The following is a 15,780-nucleotide window of genomic DNA, read 5'->3' as shown; positions in this document are numbered from 1 at the left end:
CGCCTGACTTCTCACGGTACACTATCCGCACTGCTCCTTGTGTGCCAACCAGGGCGAGTCAGGAGGTTCTACTGTGTGAAGGTGGGAAGCAAATTAATATCTACAGATGAATCCTCCAATTTAAAAAAACACAGTGTTGCTGTGTTTAAACAGTTCTATTTCATCCGTAACTAATAAAAATATTTACTCTATGAAACTTGAAAAACAGCAAACAGTCCTGCTATTTGAAAACAGAGTATTAATCACAGATTATCATTTAACATTAAAAAGGCCCGAAGTTACGTCTTTAACATGGACAAGTAGGTAGGCAAAAAAAAGGGAACTAACTTCTTCCTTTTCTTGAGTAAGCTTCAGAACTTCCCAACACAAACTGTAATGCAGCGCAGCCTATCCACGTGAAACTTCAGCTAGCAGATTCTTAACACAGACAAATATCTGGTATTTTCTTAAGAAAGCAAGAGGTGTCATGCATGATGTAACTTAGCTCTTCAAACATTTAAAGAACTATGCGTCCTACCTAAGACATTTATAAAATCCAGTTGATGTTAGGATTCCACCACGTGCTAATTTACTGCAAGTTGAGAGGTATTCAGAATACATTTCTGCCCGAGAAACAGAACAATCTAGATTTATTTCAAAATGAGCATTTAGCCTAAAAGAAGAAAAATATAAAGTCAATATACAATACATTATGGGAAACAACATAAAAATTCTAAAACTATCTGAAGGCAATGAGTTACTAATTAATAATTCTATATACTAACTATATTTCACTATCTCATGTGTTAGTAGTCAAACTATATGCGATGTTTAAGACAGATTAAATCAAGAGATTTCATTGCTTAATCATACCTATTTGAGTATTAAAAATCATTAATAACAGGCCCGCGCCGCGACTCACTAGGCTAATCCTCTGCCTTGCGGCGCTGGCACACCGGGTTCTAGTCCCAGTCGGGGCGCCGGATTCTGTCCCAGTTGCCCCTCTTCCAGGCCAGCTCTCTGCTATGGCCAGGGAGTGCAGTGGAGGATGGCCCAAGTGTTGGGCCCTGCACCCCATGGGAGACCAGGATAAGTACCTGGCTCCTGCCATCGGATTAGCGCGGTGCGCCGGCCGCAGCGCGCCAGCTGCGGCGGCCATTGGAGGGTGAACCAACGGCAAAGGAAGACCTTTCTCTCTGTCTCTCTCTCACTGTCCACTCTGCTGTGAAAAAAAAAATCAAAATAAAAAAATCATTAATAACAAATATAAAAATAATGTTCACATCCCAGCATAGTAGAGTTGGTCTACTGTCAACATTTTTTTTTTTTAAGATTTATTTATTTATTTCAAAATGAGAGTTACACACAGAGAGGAGAGGCACAGAGTGGGGTGGGGGATTCTATCCAATGGTTCACTCTCCAATTGGCTGCAACAGCTGGAGCTGCGCTGATCTGAAGCCGGGAGCCAGGAGCTTCTCCCAGGTCTCCCATATGGGTGCAGGAATCCAAGGACTTGGGCCATCTTCTACTGCTTTCCCAGGCCATAGCAGAGAGCTGAATCTGAAGAGGAGCAGCCGGGTCTTGAACCAGCACCCATATAGGATGCCCGCGCTTCAGGCCAGGGCGTTAACCCACTGTGCCACAGCACTGGCTCCCCCCCACATCAACACTGTTGCATCAGAAATAATTTTATTCAGTGAATACTCAAGTTTGTATCTTATAATAATCAGACTGGAACAGAAGTTCCTAAAAATGAGTTATCTGCACTAGTGCTAAGGACAATGGTGAAAAACTGAGCTAAGATTAAACTTTCCTCAGCTCTTGGATCAAATCCCTTTAGAAAAACTCACCCAAGCTTCTAAACTACTCCCTAAAATAGACACACTTTCGATATTACACACACAGCCATTCCTCCATTTCAAAACCTTTCTATTTCCTAATCCATTACAAATTCAAACTTCAGTCTTTCTTTCTATTCTTAAAACACTGTGATCTTTTAAAAATTATTTATTCAGGCCGGCGCCGTGGCTCACTAGGCTAATCCTCCGTCCTGGTTGGGGTGCTGGGTACTAGTCGCGGTTGCTCCTCTTCCAGTCCAGCTCTCTGCTGGGGCCCAGGAGGGCAGTGGAGAATGGCCCAAGTGCTTGGGCCCTGCACCCACATGTGAGACCAGGAGGAAGCGCCTGGCTCCTGGCTTTGGATCAGCGCAGCACTGGAGGTGGCAGCCATTAGGGGGGTGAACCAACTGAAGGAAGATCTTTCTGTCTTTCTCTCACTGTCTATAACTCTGTCTCTCTCTCTCACTGTCTAACTCTGCCTGTCAAAAAAAATTATTTATTCAGTTATTTTCATTTTTTGTGTGAAAGGAAAAGAAAGAAGAGGTGGAGCAGGCAGAAAGATACCTTCCATCCACTGATTCATAACCCAAATGTCTGCAATAGCTGGGGCTGCGCCAGGCTTAAGCCAGGAGCCCAGCACTTCATTCAAGTCTCCCATGTGTGTAGCAGAGACCCAGGTACTTGAGTCATTATTCACTGCTTCCCAGGATAAGCATTAGCAGGAAGCTGGATTGGAAGTAGAATAGCTGGGACTTGAACCAGGCACTCTGGTGTGGGATGCAGGTGACTGAACTGCTGAGCCAAATGCCCAGCCTTGTCTTTTTCTTGAACTGGCTTCCATCTTGAGGTCAGAACCGGAGTCCTAAATACCCTTGAAGGAGTTTTTCCAGAACTCCAGAACAGCTACATAGCTGTTTCCTATTAACTAAATCAAATAATTGTGATAAAATGATTGTAAAATGACTTTCTCCTCCCTCTTCAAGAACTGGCAGAGATGTGCAATTGGTATTTATAAGACCAAATCTGTGCCTAAGGTAAACACACACACCCACACACACCGCACATAAATCTTTCCAACTTTGATAATCCTTTCTCTACTGAGACTTCAGAAAGAGAAGATACTCATTTCCAAATATTATTCCAAGAGATTCCTTATGTATAAGAGGTCAACGTATATAAATATAGAAGGCAAGAAAGAACAATTAATTATAGGTATTTCATGCCATGAAACTACTTCAAGCAAAGCAGACAAGTCTACAGAATATTGCTGGGGGCTGGCGCTGTGGCAGAGCGGGTTAATGCCCTGGCCTGAAGCGCGGGCATCCCATATGGGTGCCCGTTCTAGTCCCGGCTGCTCCACTTCCGATCCAGCTCTCTGCTGTGGCCTGGGAAAACAGTAGAAGATGGCCCATGTCCTTGGGCCTCTGCACCTGCCTGGGAGACCAGGAAGAAGCTCCTGGCTCCCGGCTTCAGATCGGCGCAGCTCCAGCTGTTGCAGCCAATTGGAGAGTGAACCATCGGATGGAAGACCTCTCTCTGTGTCTCTACCTCTCTCTGTAACTCTGTCTTTCAAATAAATAAATAAATCTTTAAAAAAAAAGAGAATATTTCTGTAGGAAAGCACAAAACATGCGGAACATAGTGAAAGCATGGCATGGGTAGGAAAGAGGTCACAGGGTACTTACCACTGACACGCAAACTTCTCACTGTCTATTTCCACTATTCCTGGAGGTGGGGCGACATGCTGAGCTACAACTGCTCTAGAAGCTGAAGGAAAAGGCAAATTAGCTCTACTGCGGAAAACTCACCCACCATATGCCATACGTGACTCACACAAACTGAACCCCGTGATAGTCACAACAGATACCTTTGAAGGTGTATAAACACATAAAAATACACAGAGTTGAGAAATAAACTAGTATATAATAAAGCACATGTTACGCTAGTTAACTAGGACATCATGAGGCACTGTTTCCGATGTTTGCAATATTTTGTTGCAACTCACGAATGTTTTAATAATAACAATAACATGAATGATTTGGCTACCAAGAATTCTATTTTCCACATAATGCACTATATTTATAGTAGTAACTTGTTTACATCTTTGGATATATGTTTTCTAGGAACAAAAAAATGTCTCTCAAGAGGAGGCAACAAATACTCTTACAAATTAGATACTTGTTAATTCTTTGATTTCAGCGAAAACAAAGGAGAACTCGTTGTCAGACGATCATTAAAAATAAGTTCGGAGGCCAGAGTTGTGGCGCAGCAGGGTAAGCAGCCGCTTTCGGCATCGGCATCAGCATCCCATATCGAGTGCCAGTTCAAGTCTCGGCTACTCTGCTTCTCATCCAGTTTCCTGTGAATGCACCTGGGAAGGTAGTGGAAGATGACCCAAGGACTTGGGCTCCTGATACCTATGGGGGAGACCAGGATGGAGTTCCTGGCTCCTGCAGACATCTGGGGACTAAACTAGTGGCTCTCTGTCTCTCCCTCTCTCTCAGTCACTCTGCCTTTCAAATAAATAAATGAATAAATAATTGTGACAAAAAATAAAAGTTCAATATTTTTAAAGAACATCAAATAATTACAAGTTCTAATCTATTAATGTGAGCTATATTTTTCAAATTACATAAACTTAAGGGAAAACATAGCTAAAAAACTGATGCTGATTTTAGTTTCATCCTAGCAATGAGTAACATTCATTTAAAGATAACCAGATTAATTGCTTCTGGAGTTTCTGGGTGGGGGCAGTCCGATCTATCCCATTAAGAAATGCACTTCCAGTAGTTCTGCTTTTTACTTAACAATTACTTATAAAAACTTCCACTACATTTATTGTTGTTTGATGTGGGATTTATTATTAAACCATGTAATGAAAAGATAAATTTTGAAACAGAGCTTTAAAGAATAAGGAATTAACTGAAAAAACTTTAGAACGTCTACTTTATCCTTGGAAAGCACCGATACAATGATGAGCAAAAGACTGTCCAATAGAATGTTTTACATTAGGATAAAATTCTGTGAGGATATTGGAAAGTAGAAGAAAGATGTAAAATTTCTGATCTCGAAGAGTTTGTGTTTTTAAAATGGATGATCTTATCAAGATCCCACTGGATACCAGATCCTTGATACAGTACATCACGGAAAGATCTTTTTTTGCAACTGTTTAAATTATGATGAGGAAATTTAGATGTTCACCTACAAATGGGTGACGGGAATGAGGGGAAGGGAGCAGTCTGCAGACAACCCCTGCAGCAGTGAACTACGGTGGTGTCAGAGTGATGTGGGAGAGCTTAGATAACTTCAAGCTCATCAGCTAGAAGCAGCACCTCCTTTGCTCTGTGTTGCCATTTTCACCTGTCAATCAGGAGACCCCTCCCCAGGAAGTACTTGCTCTTACCCTTGGGGGTGGTACCTCATAAACACTTCCATTTTTCTAAGCTCACAAAAAGCTAGCAAGAGGGGCCGGCGCTGTGGCGTAGCAGGTAAAGCTGCTGCCTGCAGTGCCAGCATGCCATATGGGCGCCGAATCAAGTCCCAGCTGCTCCACTTCCGATCCAGCTCTCTGCTATGGCCTGGAAAGTAGTAGAAGATGGCCCAAGTCCTTGGGCCCCTGCACCAGGAGCTGGCAACACAATCTGTTTCCTATCTTCATCAAGGCTGACACCTGGGAGACCTGGAAGAAACTCCTGGCTCTGGCTTTGGATTGGTGCAGCTCTGGCCATTGCGGCCAATTGGGGAGTGAACCAGTGGATGGAAGACCCCTCCCTCCCTCCCTCTCTCTCTCTTTGCCTCTCCTTCTCTTGCTGTGTAACTCTGATTTTCAAATAAAAAAAAAAAATAGGAAGAGTGGAAGCTCCTTCTCTGTTCCTCATGGACCCAGGAAGAGCAGAGCAGGGTATGAAAATCCCTTTTCTTGGCCCACTTCTTGAAGGATCACCTGTGTATTTTCCTCACTTTGTAAATAAAGTTCATCACACTGCAAGCTATGCTTGGGTCTGTACTTAGAACACATCTCTAAGTCAAAGGCAAGAGTTTGGAAAATTAATTTAGGCCCAACTCATCCCGCAACAAGAGCACAAAGGGTCATCAGTGAAACCATCTGAACTTGCCATCCTGAGTGAGCAGACAACAGTGGGCTCTCCAACTAAAATGAACTCTCCAAACACAGAGTGCCTGTCTTGTTAATGGATCATCTTGTAAATGAATAAGCTACAAATTCTCATGTTTAATTCTGTCCATGGACAAAATGGACCAAATCTTAAGACTGGAAGGCAGGATTCATTTTTCGAGGCTAAATGTACCGTTAGGGTCAAAGGTCAATCATGTAGCAAAACCAGCAGCTTTCATCACAGTCACCCTTGAATCTTTGTCCAATGGCCCAGTACAGCTCAGCGGTTTCACTGACAATTTACCATTTGCCCCAAATCTAGGTTAATAGTCCCTCTACTACCGTCCATTAATTTAATTTCTTCTTTTAGGTTAAAAACAGAGACATTGTATCTACTTAGCTGGCAACACAATCTGTTTCCTATCTTCATCAAGGCTGAGAAATCATCACTGCTCTGACCACATATTCTGCAACACGCATTAGCTCTTTACCATCTATTACCTATAGGTACAAGCTCATTGAGTAGGGTGACAGTTAAAATTGCCTAGTTCTGCCTCTTATCATTTGTCCTGTTCTGGTAGGTATATTTATAACTACCAGATACTTGAGAAGGACATAATAGAAATTAATATCATATGTGACACCTATCCCATAGCTTTCATAAAGAATGTGGGGATCATGAGTGAATGTGAAAAGAAACACAGGAAGAGTGAGAACAAAATCCCAAGCACGGGCAAATACAGAAGTCAGGGTGTTTAGGAAGACTCCGCAAAATTTGGTGAGTAGACGGTTTGTGATAGGGATTAACAATGAGATTTTGGGCATAGTGACTCAGGATAAGAAAGATCTGAATGTATTTCTAGCTGAAAGAGAAGGGAAGAAAGAGAGGTGCCACGATGTGGCATCTAGGAGATGGGACAGAATGATACTCAGAGCAGGTGAAGAACTCAGCACCACAGGTGAGACAAGCAAGAGGTGAAGAAGGAACTGAGATGCTACCAAGTTTGTAAGAAGAGAAAGACATTGAAACTCACTCTAGAGTGCCTCTGCACTGACTGCAGAGGGAGAAGTGACATGACCTGAGCTAACAAGCACCTTCCATTCAAGAATACTGGAGAAGAGTTATGGGGTCAAAGGGCGGTGGGAAGGTAGGAAGTGGAAAGGCCAGGAAGTGAAGTTGGGCTCTTTGTGGGGACAAAGGAAGGCAGACAAGTGCTAAAAAGGCTGCAAGTGCTAAATATAGAAATGCTAACACATAATGAGCCATGAGGAAGAAGTCAGAGGACTTAGGTGAAGACTGGTTATTGCTAGGTCTACATTACAATGAAATGTATTTTAAACAGCATGGAGCCAGGGGAACACTAGGAACACTAGGGTGTGTGTGTATATGTGTGCACAGGCAAACATGCATATGCATCTGCTCCTAAGCTGATTCTCTGGTGTTGGGTCCAAGATTTGTGGGTGTCAGGATATCATCTTCCTGTATCCTCATGGTCACCCTGAGAATTATAAAGAAATATAAGCCATCATTTGTATGTCAGTTTCCTGTGGGTCACTTTTTCTTGCTCTTAAGACTGTGACTACCTAGCCTCTTCCGTTCTCGGAACTGCTTTCTCTGGAACACTGTTCTGCCTCTGTGCTCGCCTTGGCCTACTACTCTTGGAATGTGAAGTACACACCCCAAACTCCCCTTAAACTACCAGTTTTCTGAAATGCATATTCAAGTTAACCCTCGTTATTAATTTTACATACCCATAATCACACTGATAAAGAGTACGACAAACACTAACCTGAGGCAGAAGCTACAGGCGCCTGGGCTTGGATGTGCTCCACAGCTTGTGGCCTGATTTCAGACAACACTTGATGACTGGAACTTGGATGTTCCACGAGTTTTACTGCAGCTAAAGCATCAGGGCCAAACATCTGAATATCCATAGAAACCAGACACACTAACATGTCTGAAATAAATTTAAAAATCAATAGTTATTGCTCAATAATACTATGAAACAAGGCCACTGCTGGAGAACAATGTTGTACAGAATACCCCTTCTCTAATGCCAGTCCATGAACATCTGAACTACCTGTGGACTGAATCCCTGCAGACTGACGCAGAAGCTCTGGGGGGGGAGGCAGGCATCTTTTTTAAAAGGCTTCCAAGTGATTCTGACCGGTAGCCAGATTTAGAAACAGCTGATATGAAAAATAACATCTTAACTTCTCAACATTAGTGGTTTTCAGGTTAAATCTTTATTAATTCTGATGTTAGTTATTTTTACTCAAGAGACATCATTTTTAGACACAGAGGAAAAAAACCATTGAGCTGGTGTGCTTTAGGATGTATATTTAAAACTGGTAACTCTGAGACAGGTCACCCATGTTATGGACAGAAACGAACCAGAAGCTTCACTCAGCTTCAGCTGCTCAGCAGTGGTAACTGCGGGCTGCACCAGAGAGCTGTCCCTACAGCACTGAGACGCAGCAGTCTGGGAACATCCAGTGTGATACACGGGATTCCTAAGGCAGAACCTGGTCTCCCTCAGGACACGCGTCTCTGCTCATCTAAAACTGGCAAAAGGTGTGCACAGTTAAGTGTGTCTGAGGGTGTAAAGACTCCCTCAAAGTAACAAGAAACCCAAATATCAACTGAGGTTTCTGTACAGTCCCACGTTTGCAATTTTTTCCTCGGCAGCACAGATAAATTATTTTTGGTTCAGTCTTACCTATACTCTTTTCTACTTTTGCAATTTTTGTGCAAGCAACATCTCCCATTTCGGTGAGCATGTATAGCACCTCAAGTGTTGAGATTACAAGCAGCACATCTGGTAGAGTGAGATGACAAATGATCTCTCGATACGAATCTTGATCGACATATTCACAGATTAAAACACCATTATCTTCTGCTTTGCAAAGATTTCCCAAAATTTCCATGCCTGCAAAATGCACACACGGTTGTGAACAAATGATAAAGTTCATCTGCTTCAGACAACAGAAAACTTACATGAGCACTCACCCCTCATCTTTAAAAACCTATCCCTTGACATGAGGCATTTTGTAACAGTATGAAACATTAGATGAGTCGTTTTGAAATCAACAGGGTCCAATAAAAGCTGAAAAAAAAAAGAAAGAATAGTACTGTTGAAGTGTGCTTCCTTCAGAGTTCTATATTTGAAATTTAATAAAAATGACCAGGACAAGGTGGCATAACTTTAAAATACGCAACTATTGTGAGAACAGCCATCACTAAAATTGAAGCTTCATTGTAAATATTTCTTCCACAAAAGTGTGTGATTCTTCCACACAACAGATACACGTTAGCATTTAGTATGTTATAAATATAGCAACTACAAAATCTCACTTCCGAAACTTTTAAAGTAAATAACATTGCCAACTCTGGTATGATTTTCAAGGTGCATGTTCATATTATTAGGCTTACCTCAGCTGCAATATTTCCTAGAGTGTCCAGGCCCAACTGCCTTAGAGAAATGAAATGACTGTGCGCGGAGAGTAACAGGAAGCGGAGACAGGTGCGGTTAGCTGCCAGGAGCTTCACGTTGCCCTCCTCAAAGGAAAGATTCCGCAAAATCACTGCCACCTGGAGAACCCGCTGCCCTTCGATATCATTAATGCCCAGCTTTCGAGGTGGGTGAAATAAAGACTCCCAAATCCAGTCTCCTGCTGTACCGTCTAATCAAGAAACACAATCTCACTTAAACTGATACTTTATTTATTATTATTACTAGTATTAACAAATTATTTCATAACGTTGCTTCCACTGACTTACCGTGAGACTTGTTTCTGTCAGAAATGAGGTCACGTACTTCATTATCATCAACAATGTCTTTCCAAAACTGTAACGAGAAATTATTATATTGGATCTCAATGACCTGTTAAAACAATGGTCCTATTACTTTAAGAACACACATACATAAAACTGTACATTTTTACTTTTTTTGGTTCAGATGGATGTTGTTACATTCATGAATTTAATTGTTTGACATAAATGTTTCTTTTTTTTAACAGGTAAAGACACCTAAATAATAAAGCATCATTTTAGGGAATGGGTCTTTAACCTGGGAGCCACAGAACTCTCTCAAGTCTATGAAAGAAATCCAGACATCTGTAAATTTGGATGTGGGAAAAAAGAAATCTTTATGTTCATTAACCTTTATGTGACACTGAGCATGGATTTTTAGCCTTAAGTGGTGTTAGGCAACAAGCAACAGCAGTACCAGCTGCACCTGGACACTGTGACAACAGGAATTACAGGTGTTTCAGACCACCTTTACAATAAAGCAGATTATAGGAGGCATCACTTGTAAATAGAACGTAACTCAGGACCCTGTGACAGACAGCCCTGATACATGACCAGAGGTGAGGCTGTAGGTTCTCAAATGAGAAACCCAGACAGTTAATCTGCTTTCCAGTATTTCCTATCTTCAAACTATTTTTTGGTATAATGGAAGAACTGAGTCAAAATCCACCCTACTGTTAAATATACTTTTTTAGGATAAAAATCAAACCCCTTGATGTTGACAAATTCATAGAAAATGAGTTCTGCCTAAGTCGCTTCAGCGTTACTTACACACCCTAATAAAGAAGCATAGTTGGCAGATGTTATTCCTTCTGATTTTCTAAACATTAGAGTAGTACATTTAAAAAAATTATTTTTGGAATCAAAGTCCATTTTCATTTAGTCATCAGTCTGAGAAAAAGTCAAAAGATTTCATGAGACCACAAGGCGGATCCACTCTACAAGAATCTCATGACAAGAGATATCTAGTAATGCAGAAAATGACTAGATAGCTATCAAAAGAGACAATGCACAATAACCAAGAAAACAGGGTCTCCACAATTCAGATAATAAAGATACTGCGCAGCTATGCAAAGAATTAAGGATGAAACTGAAAATTCTGGCTATGAAATAGAAACTAAGAAAGAAATATAGAGAGATTTCAGAACTAGACAATGTAACAACTGAAATAATTAAATGGATGAATTTAACACTGAGCCATAAATTGACAGAGAATTAAGGACCTAGAATAGAATAGAAAGCAAGAAAATACCAAGTCTGAGGAATAAAGAAAGGAGGGACTGGGGGGAAGAAGGCATAAAAGACAAAGGTAATAAACGGAAAAATTCTAACAGATAATGAGAGGCCAGCGCCGCGGCTCAATAAGGCTAATCTCTGCCTGCAGCACTGGCACACCGGGTTCTAGTCCTGGTCGGGGCGGTGGATTCTGTCCCGGTTCCCCCTCTTCCAGGCCAGCTCTCTGCTGTGGCCAGGGAGTACAGTGGACGATGGCCCAAGTCCTAGGGCCCTGCACCCGCATGGGAGACCGGGAGAAGCACCTGGCTCCTGCCTTCAGATCAGCATGGTGCCCCGGCCGCAGCGCGCCAGCCACAGCGGCCATTGCGGGGCGACCCAATGGGAAAAAAAGGAAGACCTTTCTCTCTCTCTCTCACTGTCCACTCTGCCTGTCAAAAACAAAAACAAAAACAAATAATGAGAAGGAAATCACCCCTGAGGAACGAAAGAGAGTGAACAGTCAAAAGACAGCTACAGATTTTAAGAAAACTTTTATTTAATAAATATAAATTTTGAAAGTACAACTTTTGGATTACAGCGATTTTCCCCCCATAACCTCCTTCCCAACCGCAAACCATCCCATCTCCTAGATAGCTACAGATTTAAGAAGCACAAAAACTTCCCGAGAAGTAAAAATGAGTAGGAACCTAATAATAAAATTCTTTAACATCAAAGAGAAAACTTATAAATGCAGATAAGAAAAAAAGAGAACATCGAAATGGACAATTAAAATGACCGTACACTTTAACATAAATAATGGCAGCCAGAAGACAACGGCAGACTTCTAAAAGGATGGAAGAAAATCTCTGCCAGCGGAAAACTGTTAACAGTGAAATCCATCTTTAAGAGCATCAGGTAGGGCACCCCCGGCTCACATCAGAGTTCCTGGAGTCTGTGACCCACCTCTGCCTCCTGAGCAGCTGCTTGGTTTTGTTGCAGAGGGTTTCTGCCCAGTGCTTTCCTGGGCTTCATCCCTCAACTGCAGCTTCCTGATACGTGGACCCTGGGAGGCAGTGCTCAGCGCACAAGTAGATACTTCTCTGCTGCCCACATGTGAGACCTGGATTGAGTTTCTTGCTCATTGCTTTGGCCTAGCCTAGCCATGACTATTGCAGGCATCTGGGAGTGAACAGGCAGATGGGGGCTTTTTTTTTTTCATAATAAATAAATAAAATTTTTCTTCGAAAAACAAGAAAGAAAGAAAAATGCTTTGAGAAGATATTTTTATTTGGGCCATAATGGAATGAGTACTAACCACTCATCATATCATAGGTATTAAAAGACTTTTCATAAACTGGGTAACAGGAAATGCAAGACTGCAATCACTGATAAGGGAAACAAACGAGGTGAGTCTAAGCACTGCTCCATCTCTACCTGGACATTGCTGCTAGAAAAGGTAAAGAAAGAGAAACTTGAGAGATCACAGGAATTTCTAAGCTGTGGAGACTGATGAAAACTCAAGGCTAAGACAGCTAGAACTCCAGAGCAAACCTGCAGTGAAGCAAAGACCATCTAGGCAAGGGATTCCCCGAGTCTGTGCTGGGTGCTAAGCTGTGTCTGTGCACAGTCAAACCCCACAATGCCAGGAGAAAGTGGAGAGAGCAACCTCTGAATAGCTGTAATTGAACAATTCCCAACACTGAGAAAATTCAGCTTATTTAGTGGAAATTCGCAAAATGCCACCCCTTAGGAAAAGAGACAAACTGACTTTACAGTCAATAAAGATTATTCTACATTTGTCAAAACATAGCTTCAAAACCACCCCCACTGAAACACGACGACCATGTATCAACTAACAAACTGCTAGGACAGAATTCAACATTCTTGCAGACACAAAAATTAGAAAATCAAAAATTTATATTCACTATCTATCTAATAAAAAATAACTAGAAAATATAACCTAGAACCAAGATGAAAAACCAGTTTCAACAAAAGTAGATTCTGAAAAAATAAAAACTATAGAAATAACAGGACTTCAAAAAGTAATTATTAAATATTGCCATAGCATGATTTAACATGTGTACCAAGGTTGCCCCAGAAATACAAGATGAAAAAAAAACTTGAATAACTGCCAGAAACTTTCCAGATTTCATATAGAAACAATAAACCATAGTTCCTACATCTCAATGTATCCAAGTAAAGTAAGCAATGAAAACCACAGGCATATTGTAACCAAATTAAAAATCAATGATAAAGACACCACTTAACAGCAGTCAGAAAAAAAAATCACAGATGGAAGAACAACCACATAGGCTTTGTAGTGACAGTGATGCAAATCAGGTGATAGTTAAGTGTTATATTTAAAGTGTGCAGGGCCTTCAAAATGAATGCAAAGTAAAGTTTAGGAAAACTAAAAACTTAAAGCATAAACTCAACCACATCATTAATTTCATAAAGTGAGAATGTTTGTTTTTGTGTTTTTTTTTTTGTTTTTTTTTTTTGTTTGTTTGTTTGTTTTGACAGGCAGAGTGGACAGTGAGAGAGAGAGACAGAGAGAAAGGTCTTCCTTTTTTTCCCGTTGGTTCACCCCCTAATGGCAGCTGTGGCCAGCGTGCTGCGCTGATCAGAAGCTAGGAGCCAGGAGCCAGGAGCTTCTCCGGGTCTCCCATGCGGGTGCAGGGCCCAAGGACCTGGGCCATCCTCCACTGCCTTCCCAAGCCACAGCAGAGAGCTGGACTGGAAGTGGAGCAACCGGGACAGAATCCAGCGCCCCGACCGGGACTAGAACCTGGTGTGCTGGCGCCGCAGGTGGAGGATTTGCCTATTGAGCTGCAGCGCCAGTGTGAGAATGGTTTTAACACACATATACAAAGGCAGAAATTGTAGGAAAGGCAGACTGCTGAGAGCAGGAAACTAAGAACCAACTGCATGCTGTCATAAGAAACATGATATATAAAAATATAAATGAAAAGTGTATGCATAAAGCAACAAGAAAGCTTGTGTAGCTAAATTTATCAGACAAAACAGATATCATGACAAGAGATATAACCATAAGTCAGAAGGAGTATTCCATAATGTTTTTAAAAAAAGTGAATTCTTCAGAAAAAACATAACCCTAAACGTATATGCAATGAACAACAGAGATTCAGAACATGTGAAGCAGAACTGATGAAACTGAAAGGGGAATAAACACAAAATTACAGCCGATGATTCCAATACTTCATCTCTCAGCAAATGATAAGATTGAAAAGTAGTAATGACATGAAAGTCTACCCCCCGCCCCCACCGCCATCTGCTCCCAGAAAATTTTTATTTCAGGTATACAAACAATGCGTTTCATAAATACAACTTTAGGAACATAGTAATTTTTCCCAACATACCTGCCCTCCCACCCTTCTTCCTCTTCCCTATCTATTTTTATTTTTTACTAGAATCACTTATACACAGAAGATTAACTCTATAATAAGTAAAGAGTTCAACAAATAGCATAAAAAGCAAAGTGTTCCTCAATAGTTTTTTGATTTCTTCTATGACCCACTGTTCATTCAGGAGCATATTGTTCAGTCTCCATGTGTTTGCATGTGCTCTAGACATTCTTGAGTTGTGGATTGCCAGCTTCATTCCATTGTAGTCAGAGAAGATGCATGGTATGATTGCGATTTTTTTTTTTAATTTGCTAACACTTGTTTTATGGCCTAGTATGTGGTCTATACTAGAGCACTTTCCATGTACTGTTGACAAGAATGTGTATTCAGGGCCGGCGCCGCGGCTCACTAGGCTAACTCTCCACCTTGCAGCGCCAGCACACCGGATTCTAGTCCCGGTCAGGGCACCGGATTCTGTCCTGGTTGCCCCTCTTCCAGGCCAGCTCTCTGCTGTGGCCAGGGAGTACAGTGGAGGATGGCCCAAGTGCTTGGGCCCTGCACCCCGTGGGAGACCAGGAGAAGTACCTGGCTCCTGCCTTCAGATCAGCACGGTGCGCCGGCCAAAGTGCCGCCGGCCACGGTGGCCATTGGAGGGTGAACCAACAGCAAAGGAAGACCTTTCTCTCTGTCTCTTTCACTGTCCACTCTGCCTGTCAAAAAAAAAAAAAAAAAAAAAAGGGTATTCTGCAACTGTAGGATGAATACTTCTGTAGATATCCATTAAGTTCGTTTGGTCTACAGTGCCAATTAGCTCTGTTGTTTCCTTGCTGATTTTCTGATTGATCTGTCCATTGCAGAAAGTGCGGTATTGAAGTTCTCCATTACTACTGTATGGGAATCTTATGTCTCCCTTTAGATCCATTAACATTTCTTTTAAATAGCCAGGTGCCCAGTAATTAGGTGCATATGCATTTATAATAGTCACATCTTGCAGTTGAATTGATCCGTTAATCATTATATAGCATCCTTTTATGTCTCTTAACAGTTTTTGTCTTAAAGTCTTTTTTGTCTGATACTAGGATGGCTACATCTTCTCTGTTGTGGTTTCTGTTAACATGGATTAACTTTTTCCATCCTTTCACTTTCAGTTTGCATGTATCTTTGGTGGTCAGATGTGTTCTTGTAGGCAACAAATAGGTCCTGTTTTTGAATCCATTCAGCCAGTCTTTATTTTTTAAATGGTGAGTTGAGGCCATTTACATTCAAAGTGACTACTGGTAATTAATGATGTGTCCTTTCATTTTTCCATAAATATTCCTACTGCTTATTTTGGAATTCCTTTGTACGTTTACTGGGGGATGTTCTGCCTTCACCTTCTTTCCTAGTGATGACCATGTCTCTGCGTTGCTGTGTGTCCTTAAGCTTTTTTTTTAAGACTAGCTGAGTGGTGACAAATTC

The 15,780-nt window shown here is 41.5% G+C and overlaps 1 protein-coding gene across 2 annotated transcripts in view; it reads right to left on the bottom strand.

Moving 5' to 3' along the window:
* ARID2 (AT-rich interaction domain 2) overlaps positions 1-15,780 on the bottom strand; it is a 147,618-nt gene that overhangs the window by 39,758 nt on the left and 92,080 nt on the right. For both annotated transcript variants that reach the window (XR_011379108.1, XM_051850994.2), the window contains exons 7-13: positions 9,713-9,779; positions 9,365-9,615; positions 8,942-9,038; positions 8,652-8,861; positions 7,722-7,889; positions 3,503-3,584; positions 518-652 (exon numbers count right to left, since the gene is read on the bottom strand). Coding sequence is in view for 1 of the 2 variants with exons in the window: in XM_051850994.2 (XP_051706954.1) it covers positions 518-652; positions 3,503-3,584; positions 7,722-7,889; positions 8,652-8,861; positions 8,942-9,038; positions 9,365-9,615; positions 9,713-9,779 (1,010 nt within the window). In the remaining variant the exon portion in view is untranslated. The remainder of the gene's footprint in view (positions 1-517; positions 653-3,502; positions 3,585-7,721; positions 7,890-8,651; positions 8,862-8,941; positions 9,039-9,364; positions 9,616-9,712; positions 9,780-15,780) is intronic.

This window comes from Oryctolagus cuniculus, chromosome 9 (genome assembly GCF_964237555.1).
Source record: "Oryctolagus cuniculus chromosome 9, mOryCun1.1, whole genome shotgun sequence".
In the NCBI taxonomy this organism is placed as follows: Eukaryota; Metazoa; Chordata; class Mammalia; order Lagomorpha; family Leporidae; genus Oryctolagus; species Oryctolagus cuniculus.
Note: the sequence above shows the minus strand (reverse complement) of the source record. Positions and strands in the feature narration are given on the sequence as shown.